General features: G+C 43.8%; 1 protein-coding gene across 1 annotated transcript in view; it reads right to left on the reverse strand.

Annotated features, from left to right (window-relative positions):
• Window positions 1–17,279, reverse strand: part of PGM2 (phosphoglucomutase 2) — a 32,164-nt gene extending 14,885 nt beyond the window's left edge. Inside the window, exons 1-6 of the mRNA XM_079769507.1 lie at window positions 17,147–17,279; window positions 11,913–12,080; window positions 7,133–7,239; window positions 3,700–3,784; window positions 1,373–1,456; window positions 1,050–1,243 (exon numbers count right to left, since the gene is read on the reverse strand). Coding sequence (XP_079625633.1) covers window positions 1,050–1,243; window positions 1,373–1,456; window positions 3,700–3,784; window positions 7,133–7,239; window positions 11,913–12,080; window positions 17,147–17,236 — 728 coding nt within the window. The 5' untranslated portion in view covers window positions 17,237–17,279. The remainder of the gene's footprint in view (window positions 1–1,049; window positions 1,244–1,372; window positions 1,457–3,699; window positions 3,785–7,132; window positions 7,240–11,912; window positions 12,081–17,146) is intronic.
• Window positions 17,280–17,622: the final 343 nt, after the last annotated feature.

The raw sequence follows: 17,622 nt of genomic DNA on the forward strand, positions 1-17,622 counted from the left end.
GAGGAAGGCTTGAAGAAGTGTTTTACTTGTTCCCAACATTTAACAATTAGGAGATTTCACAAACAAAATCTTGGTTTCCAGTTTCTTTTAGGGAGAAGAAGTCAGATGTCCTGGCAACTGCGGATGACGTTTGCACATGGTAACGCCCAGCTGGCACGGCTGCTCCTTCATATGCGACTGAGGTTCCACGGGCTACGCAGGAGCCTCCACTCCCAGGTGGTCCAATAACTACAATATTAGACACAACCTAGAAATGTCACTTCTTGAAAACGGGTGGTTTCTTGCTAGGGGGACAACGAGGAGTGGTGGACCCACAGCAAACTACAGAAGTTCAGCTCGTCTGCTTCTTATTTCATTGTCATTCCTGAGTCTGTGTCACTGGGTTAAATAAACGGGCACAGCAGACATTACAAAAACAAGGGTCAGGACTAGCAGGGGGTGATAGAGAAGGTATCCAAGACAAATTAACTGGAGAGAAAAGGCATCGCACCAGCAACACGCACAGTATATTCCTATTGCTGGTTTTGAAATATACTGCACGTATGTATGCTTGCATATGCACAGAAAATTTCTGGAAAGATGAAAAAAAAAAGTCAGTGTTTCCTACTCAACACCTTTCAACAAGTTTTATGCATACATTTACTAGTATACACATACACACACATACACTCTCATACACATATATGAATCGACAGCAGAGGTCAGCAAACTGTGGCCGATGGACCACCCACCTGCCACTGAGCCAAACCAGCTAGGGCTGCTTTTGTAAACAAACTTATTTTTTGGAACACAGCGAGGTTTGCACTCATTCACTTACATATCATCTATGGCTGCTTTCCCATGACAGCAGAGTTGGGCAGGTGTGACAGTCTATATGGCTCGCCAAGCCAAAAATATTCACTATCTGCCTTTTTAAGGAAAGTTACCAACCCCCAATCCACAGCTTCTAAAATCAGACACAGCTACAGTTTATGTATCAGGTGAAGTGAGGGAACCTGGCTGAATCATACTAATGGAACTCACCTGAGGTGAGTGTGCAACCCATTTACCTGTGAAAACAGTATTTTCTAAGGTCTTCATAGTAGTCCTTAGTGACGGAAGCAGTTGGGTCATGAAGGAGCGGACTGCCATTAAGTAAGGAATCATCCCAAGCTTGAGGCCACGGCTCCAGGTTCTCTTCAATAGCTTGAGCAATCCCTTTGTCGTGCGGGTGGGTGATCTGAGCTCCGTTATCCCAGTAGACCTGAGAACGCAGGAACACATCCAGACAGGATGCGGTTAATGGAAACGCATCCATTCCCTGTGCTCCCAAACTGTAGAGGGTTAGGGTTCGTCGAGAAGGACATACATGTGGACAGAAAAATAAAAGTACCTTATAACCATCGTCTTGCTTCGGATTGTGGGAGGCAGTTATCATGATCCCAGCACAAAGTTTCAAATGCAGCACTGTGTAGGGCTGTCACGGCAGGAAACAAGAGCAGTTTTAAACACACACATCAGGTATACGTAAAATGACTATTCTATATTGTTTGTTTGTACCAAGTTGTTCCCTTTTAACAAACATCCTATATAATAAAAGCCTAATACGCAAATTGACCAAACGGCAAAATGACCAGTGGAACGCCCGGTCGCTATGATGTGCACTGACCACCAGGGGGCAGACGCTCAATGCAGGAGCTGCCCCCAGACGCAGGCCCCAGGCCAGCCAAGGCGGGTGCCAGCGGGGATCAACCTGATCGCCTCACCGGTCGCCCCACAGATCGGCTCTGATCACCGGCCAGGCTTAGGGACCCTACCCATGCACAAATTTTGTGCACCAGGCCTCTAGCAATACATAAATATCATAACCTGTCATTCAGTATTTTCATGCCACACCCAACAGTATTCTCTTATTACCCTGAGAACTTACTGCTCAAAATTCTGGGACATGTACCCTAATAAGGAACATATTTTCCTAGGTGCCTTCTTCTCATTGTCTTCTACTTGGTAGAACTAGAAAACTCTCCAAACCATAAGATGGTCTAATCTTTCATTTCACATTCTTTTAAGCCTTCTTCTTGGGAGAGAAGCGTATAGATCCAGTTTATTTCCTCTCACTGCTTTCTCTTCTCTTCTTTCCCCCTACTTGCTTTTAAGGAAAAAATTATACCTTGCTCATTTATCTTTGCTCCAGAATAAAAGCTCTCTCTCTTGTATTTCTACTTGGCTCCTATCTTTACAAGACTACTTCTCAAAATGGGGAAAGGGGCATGTCCCCTTTGTGGCCACACACGAGATTTACCACGCACAGGCAACCCGAGATCTAACTGCGTGTCCCTCCATCTCCCATTAAGTGGCTATTTGTCCCCTTAGGAGTTATCTCACATCCGCCATGTGTCCTGGAGCAAAGTAAAGGGAGAACCACTCCATGGAGTGGGAAGTGATCATGAGACACTCATTTAATTCATGTCTGATATATATATATAAAAAAAATGCTATTGCCCTGGTAGGTTTTCTCAATGGTTAGAGCATTGGCCCAAGGACCAAAGGGTCACAGTTTTGGTTCCTGGGTCAAGGGCATGTACCTGGGTTGCAGGTTACCTCCACTCTGGTCAGGGAGCATGTGGAAGGCAACCAATCGATGTGTCTCTCTCACATCGATGTTTCTCTCTCACATCGATATTTCTCTCTCTCTCTCTTCATCTCCCCCACTTTCTCCCTCCCTTCCATTCTCTCCAAAAATCAATGGAAAAAGACATATCCTCGGGTAAGGACTAATAATAATAATAGTAATGATAACAATTGCTATAAACACTTACATAGTACAGAAAACCAAGGATGCTCAAAAACATTGCAATTTTTCCGTCAAATAAAAATGTCATATTTGAATGTGACATTGAGTGTCCCCTGGGTTATTTATAATCTCAAAGGTGCTGCATCTACCTGTCAGTGCGCTGGAGACAGTAAACACAAACCAATGGGCATTACTTTTCCTATACCCATCCACTTTCATTTCTACTTAATGTAAGCAACTGTATTCAGATCATGTTTTTGGCTTAATTTCTAAAAAAATATATTCTTAGCATCTGGCTCAGCTCATAAAAGTTCTATCTACTTAAAATCAACAGCTGCCACAGTCCCTATGGTCCTTTTCTTTAGATTCTGCTACATTAAGTATTTAATAAAAATCTTACTAATACATGCCAAGCATGCTTTCTGTATTGGCCATGAATAATATTTAGAATGTACATTTGCATAAAATCTGGTGCACCAACTTGCCAAGAATATTCATGGTAAGACGTGGCTGGAGGTGAATTCAGATTTAGATATGAGAGGTTTTCAAACTGTAATAGCTGGGAAAAACAACTACAGGCCAAAAGAAAACAAAAAACCAACCAAACAAACAAAAACAAAAACACACACATACACAAACACCCCAAAGACATTTTGCTAACAAGCTAAAATATCTTCTGAATACAAGCAAAAGGAAAACTGCACTTAAAAATATCAATTCTGAAAAATCAAAAGTTGAACACCGGAGACATATTACTAGGATGTGGGAGAAACATTCCCGGAGAGAAGAAAGGACACCCAACAAATGCCAGGCGTTCTCCTGTCATTCAAATACCTGATTCCCAATAGCACTAAAGCCTGTAAAATCCAGCCATGTCCTATCCCCACCCCTGTGACAGGAAATTATGAAATGAACTAGCTACTTACCACAAAAGGGGTTGGGGTTATGTCAGAAAACAGGTACACAGGAATCCCCTGAGTGATAAACGTGGTCGCAGCAAGTCGGGCAAACCTGGAAATGCAGCGAGACGGGGGAGAAAGGAGAGGAGTGGTCAGGACCGTAGGTGACAGTGAAGAAGCAAATGAATGCCTGGCCACTTCTCTAGTTGAGTATAGCAGCCAGATCAAGGAAAACCTTAATATACTTCCATTGCATAGAATACTAACGCTGGAGGAACCTTGGGAGTCGCCTCATTTTATTTGTATACCCGTTTCACAGAAATGGGGCGAGAGCTGAGAAAGGCCAGATAACGTGTCCCACGTCCAACAGACACTTAGCAGCTGAGCCAGGCCTACATCCGAGTCTTTCGACTCCTGGTCTACCTCAGTGGTTCTTGGCCAAGAGAGGTTCTGCCCCCATGGGGATTCTGAAACGTCTGAGGACACTTTTGATGGTCACTGGGGGTAGGAGTAAGGTTCTACTGGGTGTTAGTGGGTATAAGTAAGGGATGCCACTAAACACCCTGCAGGGCAGTCCTCCACAACAGAATTATCTGGCCCAGCATGAAGTCGCATGTTAATAGTGCAGAGACTGAGAGACTCTAATGTAGAGCTACCACAATCCAGTATAGACCATGCAGACTACCCTTTGATTTCATGTTATCTTATTGGCATATGTGTGTGTGTGATATATATGTAGGTGACATATATGTATATGACATATACACATCTTAGCTTCATTCAGCCCTTACAAGACTTAAATGTCACTGACATTTTTCTTAACTTCTACAGCTACTGGCTTAGGGTAGGACACAGGGCATCAAGTCTTTATTCATGCTTGGAGTAAAATACTCTACCTCAATAAATGAGCAATTTACTTCCCGTGAACAACATTCTACATTAAGAATTAACCCGATCATTCATGCTCTTCCCAAATCCGGGAGCTGGCTGGGGCCCAAGAGGTCTCTGCATTTTTTTAGCAGTGACAATTCCTAAGATCAAGGGTAATACAGAATGATTTTGACAGGAAAAGAAGGTCTCTTCACAGGAGAGAGTCGTAAAAATAGAAAAATTCATCAAAACCAAGTCTAATAAAAATCTGAATTAAATCTAAACTGTATTTCCTAGAATGAATGACAAGGAAGTCGCTTTCATCCTCACAAAACATTCAGACTGATTTGAAAGGCACTTTCTTAAAGTTGGCAAAGGAGACACTCAACACACAGAGCAAACAAAAGTAGGCTTACCGCTGTATGTGAAACACAGAGTTTATTCTTGTATTATTATTTATTAATTATTGCATTCTTTTCCATACGAACCACTGTAAACCTACTTTTGCCCCACCCTGTATAAATGATTATATATACATGAACTAAGTAACAAATGTGCACCAAAAAATTCAATGTGTTCTCTGCATATGCTTAACAGTTATAGCGTAGGTTCCCCACCCACTATTTAAAGTTGGAAGATTAAAGAATGAATAAACATTTCCTTGGGTAAAATTCTGAGACTACCATAGTACCCAACTCGTTAAGAAGATTCCATTGACTGATCATGAGTGCTTTCCCATGTTTAATATTGAGGCTATAATCTCTAAATGCTTGCATATTGTAGGTGATAGCCCTGAGCTCCATCCCATCCCATCCCACTCTGAAACCTGAACCATAAACTTAAGTAGAATTAATAACATCAGTTACTTCTTGGAAATAATGTGGCTCCAAGGCCAGAGCAAGAAATACCTGTACTTTAATTGACAATGTTAACACATCTAAAGGATGTGTCAACCAGAAACAGGATAGTCAGCCTGAAATGAAGAAATCTTAGAAGCCAAACAAGCAGAATTAGCCACATATACTGTACCTGCTCTGGCTGGGGGATCTGACCTGCCCCTGGGGTCACTAAAGCATTCATATGATCTAATTCTAACGGTACGTTCATGAACTGAAAAGTGACAAACTGCTATTCTGGTTTGTACAACATCACTCTCTTGAAAATGTAATCCATGTGCATCTGTTCCTGAGAGCTACAATTTCTCTCTTGCTTTGTTGGAAAAAAAATCACTTTTTTGAGCCTGCAATTGAAGATCAAAAACCTTAGGTCATCCTGAGTTCAATCTGGGAACTGATGTCCTCTAGTCCTTGGCCCTGACCATGTTCCCTTCCTCACAGCCACACATTTGTTCCCATTAATGCTTCTCTCTTAGGCTGCAAGTTCCGGAAAGGCGAAGATTAGGATTCTGACCTCAAACAGCACTGTAGAGTTCATGAGAATTTCATTAATAATAAGTATTTGTGTGTTCTTCCAATCCAAGAAACTATTAATACTTATACTCTGAAGTGATTAAAAAATTCTTAATAGGGGAAGTATTTAAGTTTTTTAAAAAAAGTCACATTGCATGATTAAGAGCAGGGATTGGCAATTACAGCTCATTTTGTAAATAGGGTTTTGCTGGAACACTGGCATGCCCATTCAGTTATGTGCTGTCCATGGCAGAATCCGTAGTTGTGAAAGAGAGTGTATGACCCACACGGTATAAATGTTTACTATTTGAAAAAGTTTGCCAACTCCTGGTGCCAGCCTCCTTATGCTTAAATTGTGGCTTCTTCTTTCACTTTATGATCTTAGAGCAAAGAGATAAAAGTACATGCCTTAAAGGTTGTTGTGAGGGTTAAATGAGTAATACCTAAGTGCCTAGCTCACATTTAGCACTCAAATGATGGCTGTCCTATCATCACTACTACCATCATCATCACCACCATCACACTCATCATCATGACCATCACCATCATCATCACCATCATCATAATCACCACCACCACTGTCACCACCATCATCACCATCACCATCGTCATCATCACCTTCCTATAGCTACATAATAGAGACTCACATTGGTCTGGGAATGTTATAAGAATAAAGCTCGAAATGGGCATGCAGGAACGGAAGGAGATCAGGAAGCTTATGAGTAGTAGAAGAAAAAATTACATAATAATAAGAAAGTGAGGAGAAATAAGGTTGCCACTTTAAAAAAATTCATTCAGACAGGTATTAAATTCTAAATTGTCAAAATAATTTCATTTTCTTAACCCAAACGTAAAACTAGAATTCTTAAAAGTGGCAAACAGAATTTACCCATCATTTTTGTAGTTAAGCAATATAGCTGACAAATGTTTTTTAAAGGAAAGCTATTGAAATGATGATTAAAAATAAAACCACAGAATCACTACAAAGAAATACTTTCACAAATATTTTGTTTTTGTTTTTTGTTTGTAAAATGTTGGGTAGTACAGTCAACCCTGTGATATTCTCCAATAAGGACTGCTCTCTCCAACCCTTTTTTTTTTTTTAGGAGGATTGTATCAGCAGAGTCTTGCTTCATCAGACTCAGCCTTCTTAGTCCTCCAGCATAAACATCTTTAAATACCTTCTGCTGCTGCTTCCACTTGCTGGGTGAGCTCGAGCATCAAAGCTGATCACAACACCTCTTTGCTTAAGGTCACTGAATTGTTTTTCCAGGTATCTGCAAAATCCCTAAAAAAAATACCCCATGGATTAAAAGAGTATATATGTTTTAACATATTATATGTGTATGATAAATTGGTCAATTTTTCTTTATTTCCACAAGAGAGCATTGTAGCAAAGAGAGGAGAAATCCCTCAGTAATTAAACAAATTGAACAACGGGAAAACAAAAGCTTTATTTATTGTTGATCTATATGTATCAGGTACTATGCTGACACTTAATATCTAATATCACTAGCCCTAGATCAACTTTGCCAAGAAGTCCCATTTTTCAGATGGGAAAACTAAGGCTAAGAGATGCTCAGTGACTTGCCCAGGTACAAGAGTAGCAGAGCCTGGATTTGCGCCCCAGGTCTGGTTAGAGGTGTTCAGTGCTGGGTTAAAAGCACACAGTGTCTATGCGTTTGGACTCCACTCTGCCACCTACAAGCAAAATGACAAGTTCCCTAATCTCCTGGTGCCTCAGTTTCCTTTTCTGTGAAACAAGAATAAGAATAGTACCTATCTCAACGGGCTGTTGTAAAGATTAAACGAGTTAAAATATGCCAAGTGCTGAGAATCTAACACCAAGAAAGCACTATGTGTAGCTGTTAGAAAGCACTATTTTTATTGTTATTTTCCTTTAAAACCTACATTCTTTCTTTTAGTTTAGTTCTAAGTGCCTGAGGACAGGGGAGTGTTTCAGATATTTCTGCCTGCTCTGTAACAGCAGCAAGTCAAAGGAACTCAATATATTTGATAAGATTTTGACAAATGACTAATCTAAGCGTCTTTGTTTATGATATTGTTTTTAATTAGGTAGAGGTCTTAAGGAGGCCATATCAGTCCAAATACATGACATAGCCAATTATACAAATAAAAAGTATGCAGGTATGTGGGCTCGTATACTTGCCTAGAAATGATAAAACACACCATTCCTGTATCCCAGTGGGTGCAATAACATCACTTCAATCTGAGATACGAAAGATCACAAAACAGTGACCTTTGAATTCAACAGGTTCAGAATATTGGATAAAACAGGTTTTATCAGAGAACAAAGGTTGATCAGGTAATAATGATGGTTCATATCACTGATTTCACTTTGGCCAAAGGAAGTCATTTTTGGGAGGGAGGATATTCCCGGCTTGGTTGCCAGAGCATCGCCCATCTAGAACGCCTTTAGTTTTTCCCGGACAAAAACATTGCATTGGGCATACATTTTGAGGTTGAGTGATACAAAGGAAGAAGGACACATGTGTATTGGTTTTGTGGGCTCCAGAAAGAACTGATGCTCATATTCCAAAGCTTACAACAGGGACAGCACCCTCTCCCCATCCCTGGTCAACTCCTATGCTGTGATCCCAAAGTTCAAGGAGGCAAAAAGCCTTGGTCCAAAATCCTCACATCTCCAAATTGCTCAGAGACTCTGGAGCCTGCTGAGACTGAGGACCTGAGAGCATGGCTAAGAAAAGACTCAGTGCGGGATGAAGGAGGTTTCCGAATTGAAATGTTACCCTAGGACACAAGAAGTAAACTTGGTCTGGCTTCAAAAGGTCCAACTGTGACCAATATGAAAAACCTACAGAAAAACAGGTTTTTGACTCAAAATAGTGAAACCATCCTTTAATGACAACCATTCTCCAAAGACAGAATGGCTATTTCAGAAGACCGCGAGTTCCCCATCATTCATGTCCCACGGCTCAGTTAAGTAACCTAAGAGGAAATTACAACCTCGATAAATGAGGCAAACAATACAAAAATGTCCTTCCAGTCTCTGTCCTGTTTTCCTGACTCACATATACACTGAGTGGCCAGATTATTATGATCTTTGAACGCATAATAATCTGGCCACTCAGTGTATATCCTATATAATAAAAGGCTAATATGCAAATTGTCCCCTCGACCAGGAGTTCAACCAGCAGGCAGGCCCGCCCACCGCCCATGTCCCCTCCCCCTGGCCAGGCTGGCTAGACCCCAACCATGCACGAATTCATGCACCGGGCCTCTAATATATACTGAGTGGCCAGATTATTATGCGTTCAGAGATCATAATAATCTGGCCACTCAGTGTATATGCTTCTTAAATCCAACCAGATGAATTTGAGGGCACCATGAAGAGAGCCCACACCAGAGAGCAGCAGGCAGGGTGCGGAGGCCACAGGGAAAGCCAGCACCTCCCGCCAGGTCACCTACCAAGGCTGGGAGTGGAAGCCTGTGGTGTCTGTCCTTGTCCTCTAATTTGGAAATCGTTCCTAATGTTATCTCAACTCTTAACATCCTTGTCTCCTGTTGTAAGTGTTTCAGTGTAGGCTGGGTGACCACTTTGGAATGGTGGGGACTGTGGGGATGTTATCCCAAGGGATAGCTGATTATAAGAGACTAGAGGCCCGAAGATTCGTGCAAGAATGGGCCTTCCTTCCCCTGGCTGCCAGCACCGCCTTTGCTCCAGCCAGAACCGCCTTTTTGCTCTGGCCCAGAGCCGCCTTTCTGCCTTCCCATGCTGCCCAGAGGCCCGGAGTGGCTGGGGCAGTACAGAACACCTGCACCATCGCCATGGCGACGACACAAGCGTCCCGCCCTGCCCCCGGCCGCTTGGCGCCTGCAAATTAACCCTCCATTTTTTGTTGGATTAATTTGCATACTTACTCCTGATTGGCTGGTGGGCGTAGCGAAGGTATGGTCAATTTGCATCTTACTCTTTTATTAGTGTAGATGACCCTTAAGGGCTAAGCTTGCATCTTAGTGTTGTGGGCTTCTTAGCTATCACAGTGTCAAGTCCCAGGAGAGACCAATTCCTCTAGGGAAGAGAAGGTATGAGATAGGTCCTAAGACTTTTCTGGGGCTAGATTGCATAATTCCTAGAAACTAGATGGAGATGAATGCAGGAGAAAAGACTCTATGTTCAATGAGAAGCTCATAGAATACCCTACCATTAGGCCTAATTGGAGGTGTGACCAATTGAATTTTCCAAAGATAGCTACACCATCCCACATGCTTCTCTCATGTGACATTGATGTTGCTCCAATGAGACATGGGTGTCTACGTACCCTCTCCTTCAATATGACCAGCCTTGTAAGACTCCCTTTTAAAAAATACAACATGATGGAAGTAATAACTTTCAAGGTGAGGTTATTAGAGTCAGTACAGCCTCCCCCTGGCACACACTGTCTGGATGCTATCACAAGCCCCATGCTGTAAGGAAGCCAGGCCACAGGTAGTGGTCCAGCCCCAGCTAAGATCTCAGCCAAGAGTCAGCAAGAACTGCAGACCTGTGAATGAGGGAGCTCTCAGGTGATTCCAGGCTCCTAGCTGGCCCAGGTGACACCTGGGTAGCAGAGATTGGCTGTCCACACTGAGCTCCACTCACATTGCAGATTTGTGAGCAAAATAAACTGTGTAAAATCACTGTTTGGGGCAATTTGTTCTACAGCCCTAGTAACTTGTCTTCTTAGGGTTTTGCTACAACATGCCCAACTGCCTTTTATGCTGGGAGGTACATGTAAGGTACATGCAGTCACCGTAGTCAATTTTTCCAGCCTTTTCTTCCTCAGAATTAAAGTGACCTTCATTCTAAGTGACCTTCAAGTCTAAGTAATTGAGGAGACAGAAGAATTGGTTCTCCTTCATTTCCCTCATAAATAGCTCTTCTGTTTTGTCAGAGGCTTCATCTCTATTCCTAAAAGTTGCGTCTAGACTCTGGCAGCAAAATTCACAAATGAAGGCAAGGGAACTCAGCAATAATTTCCACCCATACTGTATATTCAACCTAAATAGAATTGGCTCCCGGTGATTCTGGCAGTTCCAAAAACTTCTCAATGCTTGCACCTGTACAACCACAACAAAAAGTTAGAAGGCCATAAAAGTCAGTCGGCTTAGTTGGTGAATTTGCACTGGAATGAAAGATCCATGAGTCTGTTTTAGTCATTATTATATTCCCAATGTCTGGCACACAGTAGGCACTCAATAAATCTCTGCTAAATGAATGAATGCGTAAGTGGCTGTATGAGTTTTGAAACAAGCACTGTTTCAACCAACTGGGCAAGCCTTGCTTTATGGAGTAAAAGTGTGACTCCTTTTGCCTAGACAAACCCACAAGACCTGGCCGTAATCAAAACAAATTACACTTGTTTTACAAAGGGAGCCTGGGGTTAAGCTACGCCAATAAGGAGGCTGTTAGACTGCAGTGGCTTTAATGCCTTCGTAGCCTAAGTAAGCAAACGGAAACCTGTTAAGCAAACCAAAAGGTGACCTTGTAAATGACTCAAGTTAAGAAATCAAAACCTGAGCGACAGAAAGAATGGGATTTCCTTACTCCCTTCCCCATCTAGCTGGATATCAGAGTTAAGTTCATGATTATGAAATAAAAACTAAACAGTTGTCTGTCAAAAACAAACAAACAAACAAAAAAGAAATCAAACCGAAGGACAATCAACCACAAATAGCCACCGAGGCTTTCCCAAATAAGGTAATCGCTTGAGCTATAGCCAATCTATTCATTTCCTTGCTTTGCTTCTGCCTCTTCTCAAGAAGTCTGTCTCCTAGCTCCTGTCAGTGGAGGCTTCTAACCATTTCCAGTAGTTTGATACTACCCAATTTGTATAGATTTTTGCTCAGATAGATTTAAAAATGTTTATCATGCCTCAGTTTACCTTTTAACACGGGGGGGTATGGTAAGAATAACTAAAACATATAAAAATGTGGTACCTGTGTAGTCTGGATGATGGTCAAGTCGTTCATACGGGCGACTCCTGCTCCCATAGCGGCTCGGAGGCCAGCTGTCCCGAACTCCATGCGAGCCCTGAAACATTTCTGTAGCTCTTCTTTATTGCCTTCTGCAACTAGTTGTTTCACTGACTCCAAAGTTAAAGGATTCTGCAAAACACAAATGTATACACCGATATGGCCAGGGGAATAACAACGAAAAGTCTGAAATACAAAAAAACCCCACAACAATTCTACCTGGGGGAGGAATCTATCTATCTATATATATATATTGATGGAAGCAAATTCCAGTAGTTAGCATAATAAATGAAGATTTGCATATATTATTGCCTGCTGCCAGACAATAATATATGCAGTAATATATATCCCAATCTGATAATCTTTTTATTGTTTAACAAACTTTACCTTTGATGTACTGTATCTCTGCTTTGCTAGATGGCACGACGTGTGAATAAAAAGCCCTATATGCGGAGATTTGGAGAACTTATTTACTAAAGCTAAGCTCCATCTGTCTCCCCCATGTATTCCAAATTTATATTTAATGTCTAGTCTCTTTATTAATTTACATGCAGCCCCTTTTCCAGATTCCTTGAATCCTTGAAGATGCTGAGAAACACTCCGGCAATATATATAAAAGCCTAATATGTAAAGTGTCTCCTTGGAAGTTCGATCGCTCACTATGATGTGCGCTGACCATCAGGGGGCGGTGCGGAATGAAGGAAGGCCCCGGCTGGCAGCCGGCAGCTGCTAGGGACCCTACCTGTGCACAAATTTCATGCACGGGGCCTCTAGTATATCATATATAGGCTTTTCAGTATTTTAATGCTTTGGAAATATAAAGCCAGTTTTTTTGAATTAAGAGTGATATTGTGGTTAATAAGAAATATATATTTAGTTTTAGAATAGAAATATACAGTATTTAGTCTTTCCTTTTATAATGTAAGTATTATTTTCTTTCCTACCACAGCAAGCAATTTGGGAAAAATGGAATGAACTTATAGGTTTTGGAGTCAAACACCCAGAAAATCTTAGTCACACCACCACTCACCAAGTCTATTCACTTGGGCAAACAGTCTAGAATGTTCCTTACAAAATGGTTTTGAGGTGGTTTACATCAAATTCATTAAATTAATGTAAAACATCTTTCTCTGCCTGACACTTAGTTGTAATCAAATGTTCCTTTTCTTCCCTAATGTCTTCAAATTTTTCCAGCAAGTGAAAGATTATACAATTCAAATCAAAACCTTATTTTTATTGTGTTATAACTTGTACAATGATTTCACATACCTGGTCAAATTTGAATCTTGTAATGACTCAAGAAGCAGACAAATAACAAAACCCCCATTTTACAGATGAAGACATCTCAGATTAATAGACTTGCTTAAACTGCATGATAAACAAGAATTTTGTGCTTTTTCTATTACATCCACTGCTTCAAATAGACATTCACACGAATCAGTTCAGCTCATCTTACACTGCCTTGTTTTCTTTGTACAATAGTTGCAGAAAATGTTAAGTGGCAATCACATTAATTCCATATCAGACATTTTAAATTAAGAATTCATAAGAATAATGGAGTAAGTACTTTATTCCTATTTTATAGTCATCATCTCAGATGAACATGCAGGCAAGATGTAGCCACATAATTAAACTTTGAAATGCTATTGCAATAAACCCTTGGCCTTCTGGAATTAAGCCCACATTTCCAGATTATTCCAGATTCGCAAGGAATGCAGTAAAAGCCCACCTTTTGGGCTAAAAGCAATAACCACTGATCACAAAGCACAATCTGACCAATCAGATCGGCAGATGCCTCAATGAAGGGCTCAGGTGTGGAACATAAAAGAGGCTCAATCAATATTTGCCAAGCCAACGAGAAAACAGGAACTTCAAGGCCACACCCAATATCTGGTGATTCTCAGTACCAATGTGGAAAATCCACATCGGCCTTTCGTATCCATCAAAGACCAATCGCCTGAGAGAAACCAAATGAGGCCGAGAGGTAAGAATGAAAAGTCAAGAGGGCGACAGAGCTGAGAATCAGCCGCGGGAGTGACCAAAGCTGACAGCAGCTGAAAGAAGTGGGTGAAGGCTGAGTGGAAAGGCAGGGAGACCTGCCGCTCTGGGGGGCTCAGACTTTTAGAGGGCTGCGATGCCTTTAGCTCGCAGGAAGTTCCCTCTGGCTGCCTGTCTCCAGCCAAAGAAGAAACTGGAAGAGGAAAGAAGTGGCAGAAATTAAAAAATGAAAAGGACAACATCCCCTCACTTCTACCCAGGGAGGTACCCTCTCTCTCTATACCAGGGGTGGGGAACTTTTTTCTGCCAAGGGCCATGTGGATATTTATAACATCATTCACCAAATTATCAACTTAAAAATTAGCTTGCTATATGTGGTCAAACATTTAATTAACTCACCCCTAATGCCAGACCAAATGACTTCTCAGGCTTTATATGGCCCGGGGGTCAGACGTTCCCCACCCTTGCTCTTATACAGCGACAGCATTTTGTGGAAATTAGATGTTTATTTCTTCAAAGGGAAAGTTTTAGGGAGCCATTCATTACCAGCTGAGAGATTTCTACAAACTGCATGTTATCCGAAATGGAAACATCTTCCTGCCCTAAAGAATGGCAAGGCTGTCTCTCCAGGAAAAGGAAAACCGCCCAGTGGCCAATAGCGTCCAGAAACAGGATGTGCCTTTCCTGTCCGGGGGCCAGGGGCAGAGGGAGCGGGAGGCCTGGTCCTGCAGACAGGACCCGCAACCTTCCCCATTTACTCAACAGCTACTTAGGCGCAGGTGCTCCCCGCTTTTCGAAAGTTTGTTACGAAAGACCTGTTAGTGCCTGTTTTTGCTAATTAAAAAAAGAAAAGAAAAGAAAAGAAATCCAAAGAGCCTCAAGCCGCCAGGGCTGTGAGATGCGTCTGCGCACACCTGTGCTTTATCTCGGTTTATTCTGCGCATCCCTCAGCGAGACGTGTCCTAATCAGAAAAGCCGAAGAGCTCAGAGGGTGTGTCAGGCTTAGCGTAAAGCTGAACGTAATTCAGCGTTTTGACCTTGATGAATGAAATGAAGACCCTGTGTGTGTGCTCACCTTGCCTGCGTCCACCACTCACCCTCTCTGCAGGCAGAGAGAATCCTGAAAGCTGCCGCAGTTCTGCAAGTAGCAGAGGGGTCCTTCCCTCAATGGATAAAGCGGAAAGTCTGCTGCTTGACTGGATTGACAGGTGTACAGAGCGGGGTGTCTATTTACAACGTCATTCCAGCTTTTACCATATGTCCCGGTTATTTTAAGCTTTATGTGTTATTTGGTATCACGTGGTATGTTATTTTGGGGGGTCTGAGATGCTGGAAATATTTTACATATACATTAATGGTGGCTGCTTCTTTGCTTTCCGGCCTTTGAGCTTACCAAGGATTTCACAGGAAACCCCTGCTTTTTGGAGAGCGGGGGAAACCTGTATCTCCTCTGCATCTGCACTGTGCAGGCCCTGCTGAGTGACTTGTTGGCGTGCAGAGCAAAATGAAACACGGGACCCCTCATTCAACAACTGTTAAGAATTTCAAGACAGGAGAGCAGTGTTTCACCAAGTGCTGGGCCCTCCTAGGGGAAGGGGTTCTGTGCAAACCCCATCAGATCTCATGCCTTTGAAGTCAGCCCTGGAGACAGACATTAAACAAATAAACCTACAAATAAGTTTTTGTTTTTTGGGTTTTTGTTTGTTTGTTTGACCAATCCCAGTAAGAGCTGTGAAGGAGAAGAACAGTCTGTGTAGGGAGCGTATTAGGGAGAAACAATTTACCCTCAGGAGCCAGGGAAGGCCTCTCTACACAAGCCTCTGTGGACGAAAAGGGGCCACATAGTAAACCAGACCAGCTCGGGGGAGGCCTGCGTGAGTGGAGGCCTTACAACCTCAGAGACCTAAACTGACCACATAGGATGGTCTGAAATGAAAACTTTTTAACTAAAAGCCATTTATGGTGGGTAGTCATGTCCTAGGCCGGTACCTTCCCTGACAAAGGTCAGTCTTTACCTTAATAAAGCCTGTCTATTGTCTTTTTTTGCGTCTACCATAACATATCCTTGAAATATCAAAGTAATTTTCCTTTTTACCGGACGCCTCAAAGCACAGGCACAAATCCCCTCACTGTTACCGAATTAATTGTTGACTGTTAACTATCTTGTATCCACCTATGTAAAAGAAGTATGTGTCTATAATTTTTCTTTTTATCCCATCCCAGAGGTTTCCCAGCTTTTACCACCAATGGATTTCATGTAACCCACTCACTCCTCCTTTGATTGCAATGTATAAAATAAGGAGCAAAACCGCCTGCCATTCTCCAGAGCATTCTCTCAATCCGTTGGGATTTTGCTTCCCGGAGATTGTTAACAGTTTGGCTCAAAGAAACTCACAAAAATTCTTCACAGGTTTGAATGTTTTTTTTCCCCTTGACACCACATGTAAGTTCGGATTGGAAACAGGAGTGACAACGTGAGAAACAAGTTCAGCAGAAGTGAGCAGCGCACATCCCAAGAACACAAATAGCCGGCAGGAAGCATCAAGTCGGAAGTGGAGACTCCAGTTAGAGAGCAGAGAGGGAGGGAGGCAGGTCTGAAGCTGGCTCCCCTCTTTGCTCCAGCACCTAAGAGAGGAAACAGAGCTAGGGGTGCTGTGTCCAAGGGATGCCCTCCCATCAGAGACCTAAGAAAGATGCCTGAAGTCAGGCGGGCCCAACCGGGCGGACCCATGTTTGCAACAAAGCACCTGGGAGATGTGGGTGGGAATGCTGGTCTGCGAAGTTACCAGGAGCCAGAGGAACCGGCGGGACGGAACGATTCTGGGTGGTGGGGGATGCACACCCCACAGCAGAGGACGAGCGGGCGGTCGGAGGGTCAGGGACGCGTGCAGTCCGCGTGCAGTCCTCACTCAGACAAGCCCCTGAGCCGGCCGGGTTCGGGCCCACCCGCTCTCTCCCGGACTCCCGATCCTGCAGCCCCGGCCCGGCGGCTGGCTGGTCTCGTCCTGAGCCAACCTTTTCCGGACAAACTCCGCATGTGCAACACGCCGTCCGGACCAGAGGAGGCCTGGCCGCCGCTGCGTCCTCCGCGCCCGGGAGCAGAGGCAAGGAAGGGAGCGCAGGCATCGGCACTCGCCTGGGGAGCAGGCAGAGGACCCTACACCTCCTGCGGGCGCCCCCAGCCCCCTGGCGCCCCTCACCTTGTCCCACCGCAGCCACCGGGCTGTCTCCTGGTCCAGCTGGCTGTCCGTGCCGGGGCCACTGCCTCCCGGAGCTGCGGGCGCCGCCATCCCCACGGAGCCACCACCGAGGTCGGGAGACAGCGATCTCGCCCTTCCGCTGGGCGGGGACAGGCGGAGGCGGGGCGGGGCGGGGCGAGGCGGGGAGGGCGGAGGCGGGGCGGGGCGAGGCGGAGGGGAGGCGGGGCGGGGCGGGCGGAGGGGAGGCGGGGCGGGGCGGGGACAGGCACCGCGGAGCCAGAGGGGCCCCAGGACAATGACGCGCTCCACCGTGAGCACGCCCCTTGCAGTTCCCCCGCGCGCCTCTAGGGGTAGTGGGCGGGGTAGAAGGATGGGGTGGGGGTGGGAGTGCTGGGTCCTGTCCATCATCTCTGAAAAGGTCCTTGGGTCACCCCCATTCAGAGGACACTCTTCACTGAGTTCCTACTATGCGCCAA

This window comes from Cnephaeus nilssonii (assembly GCF_951640355.1).
Source record: "Cnephaeus nilssonii genome assembly, chromosome: 1".
Lineage (NCBI taxonomy): Eukaryota > Metazoa > Chordata > Mammalia > Chiroptera > Vespertilionidae > Cnephaeus > Cnephaeus nilssonii.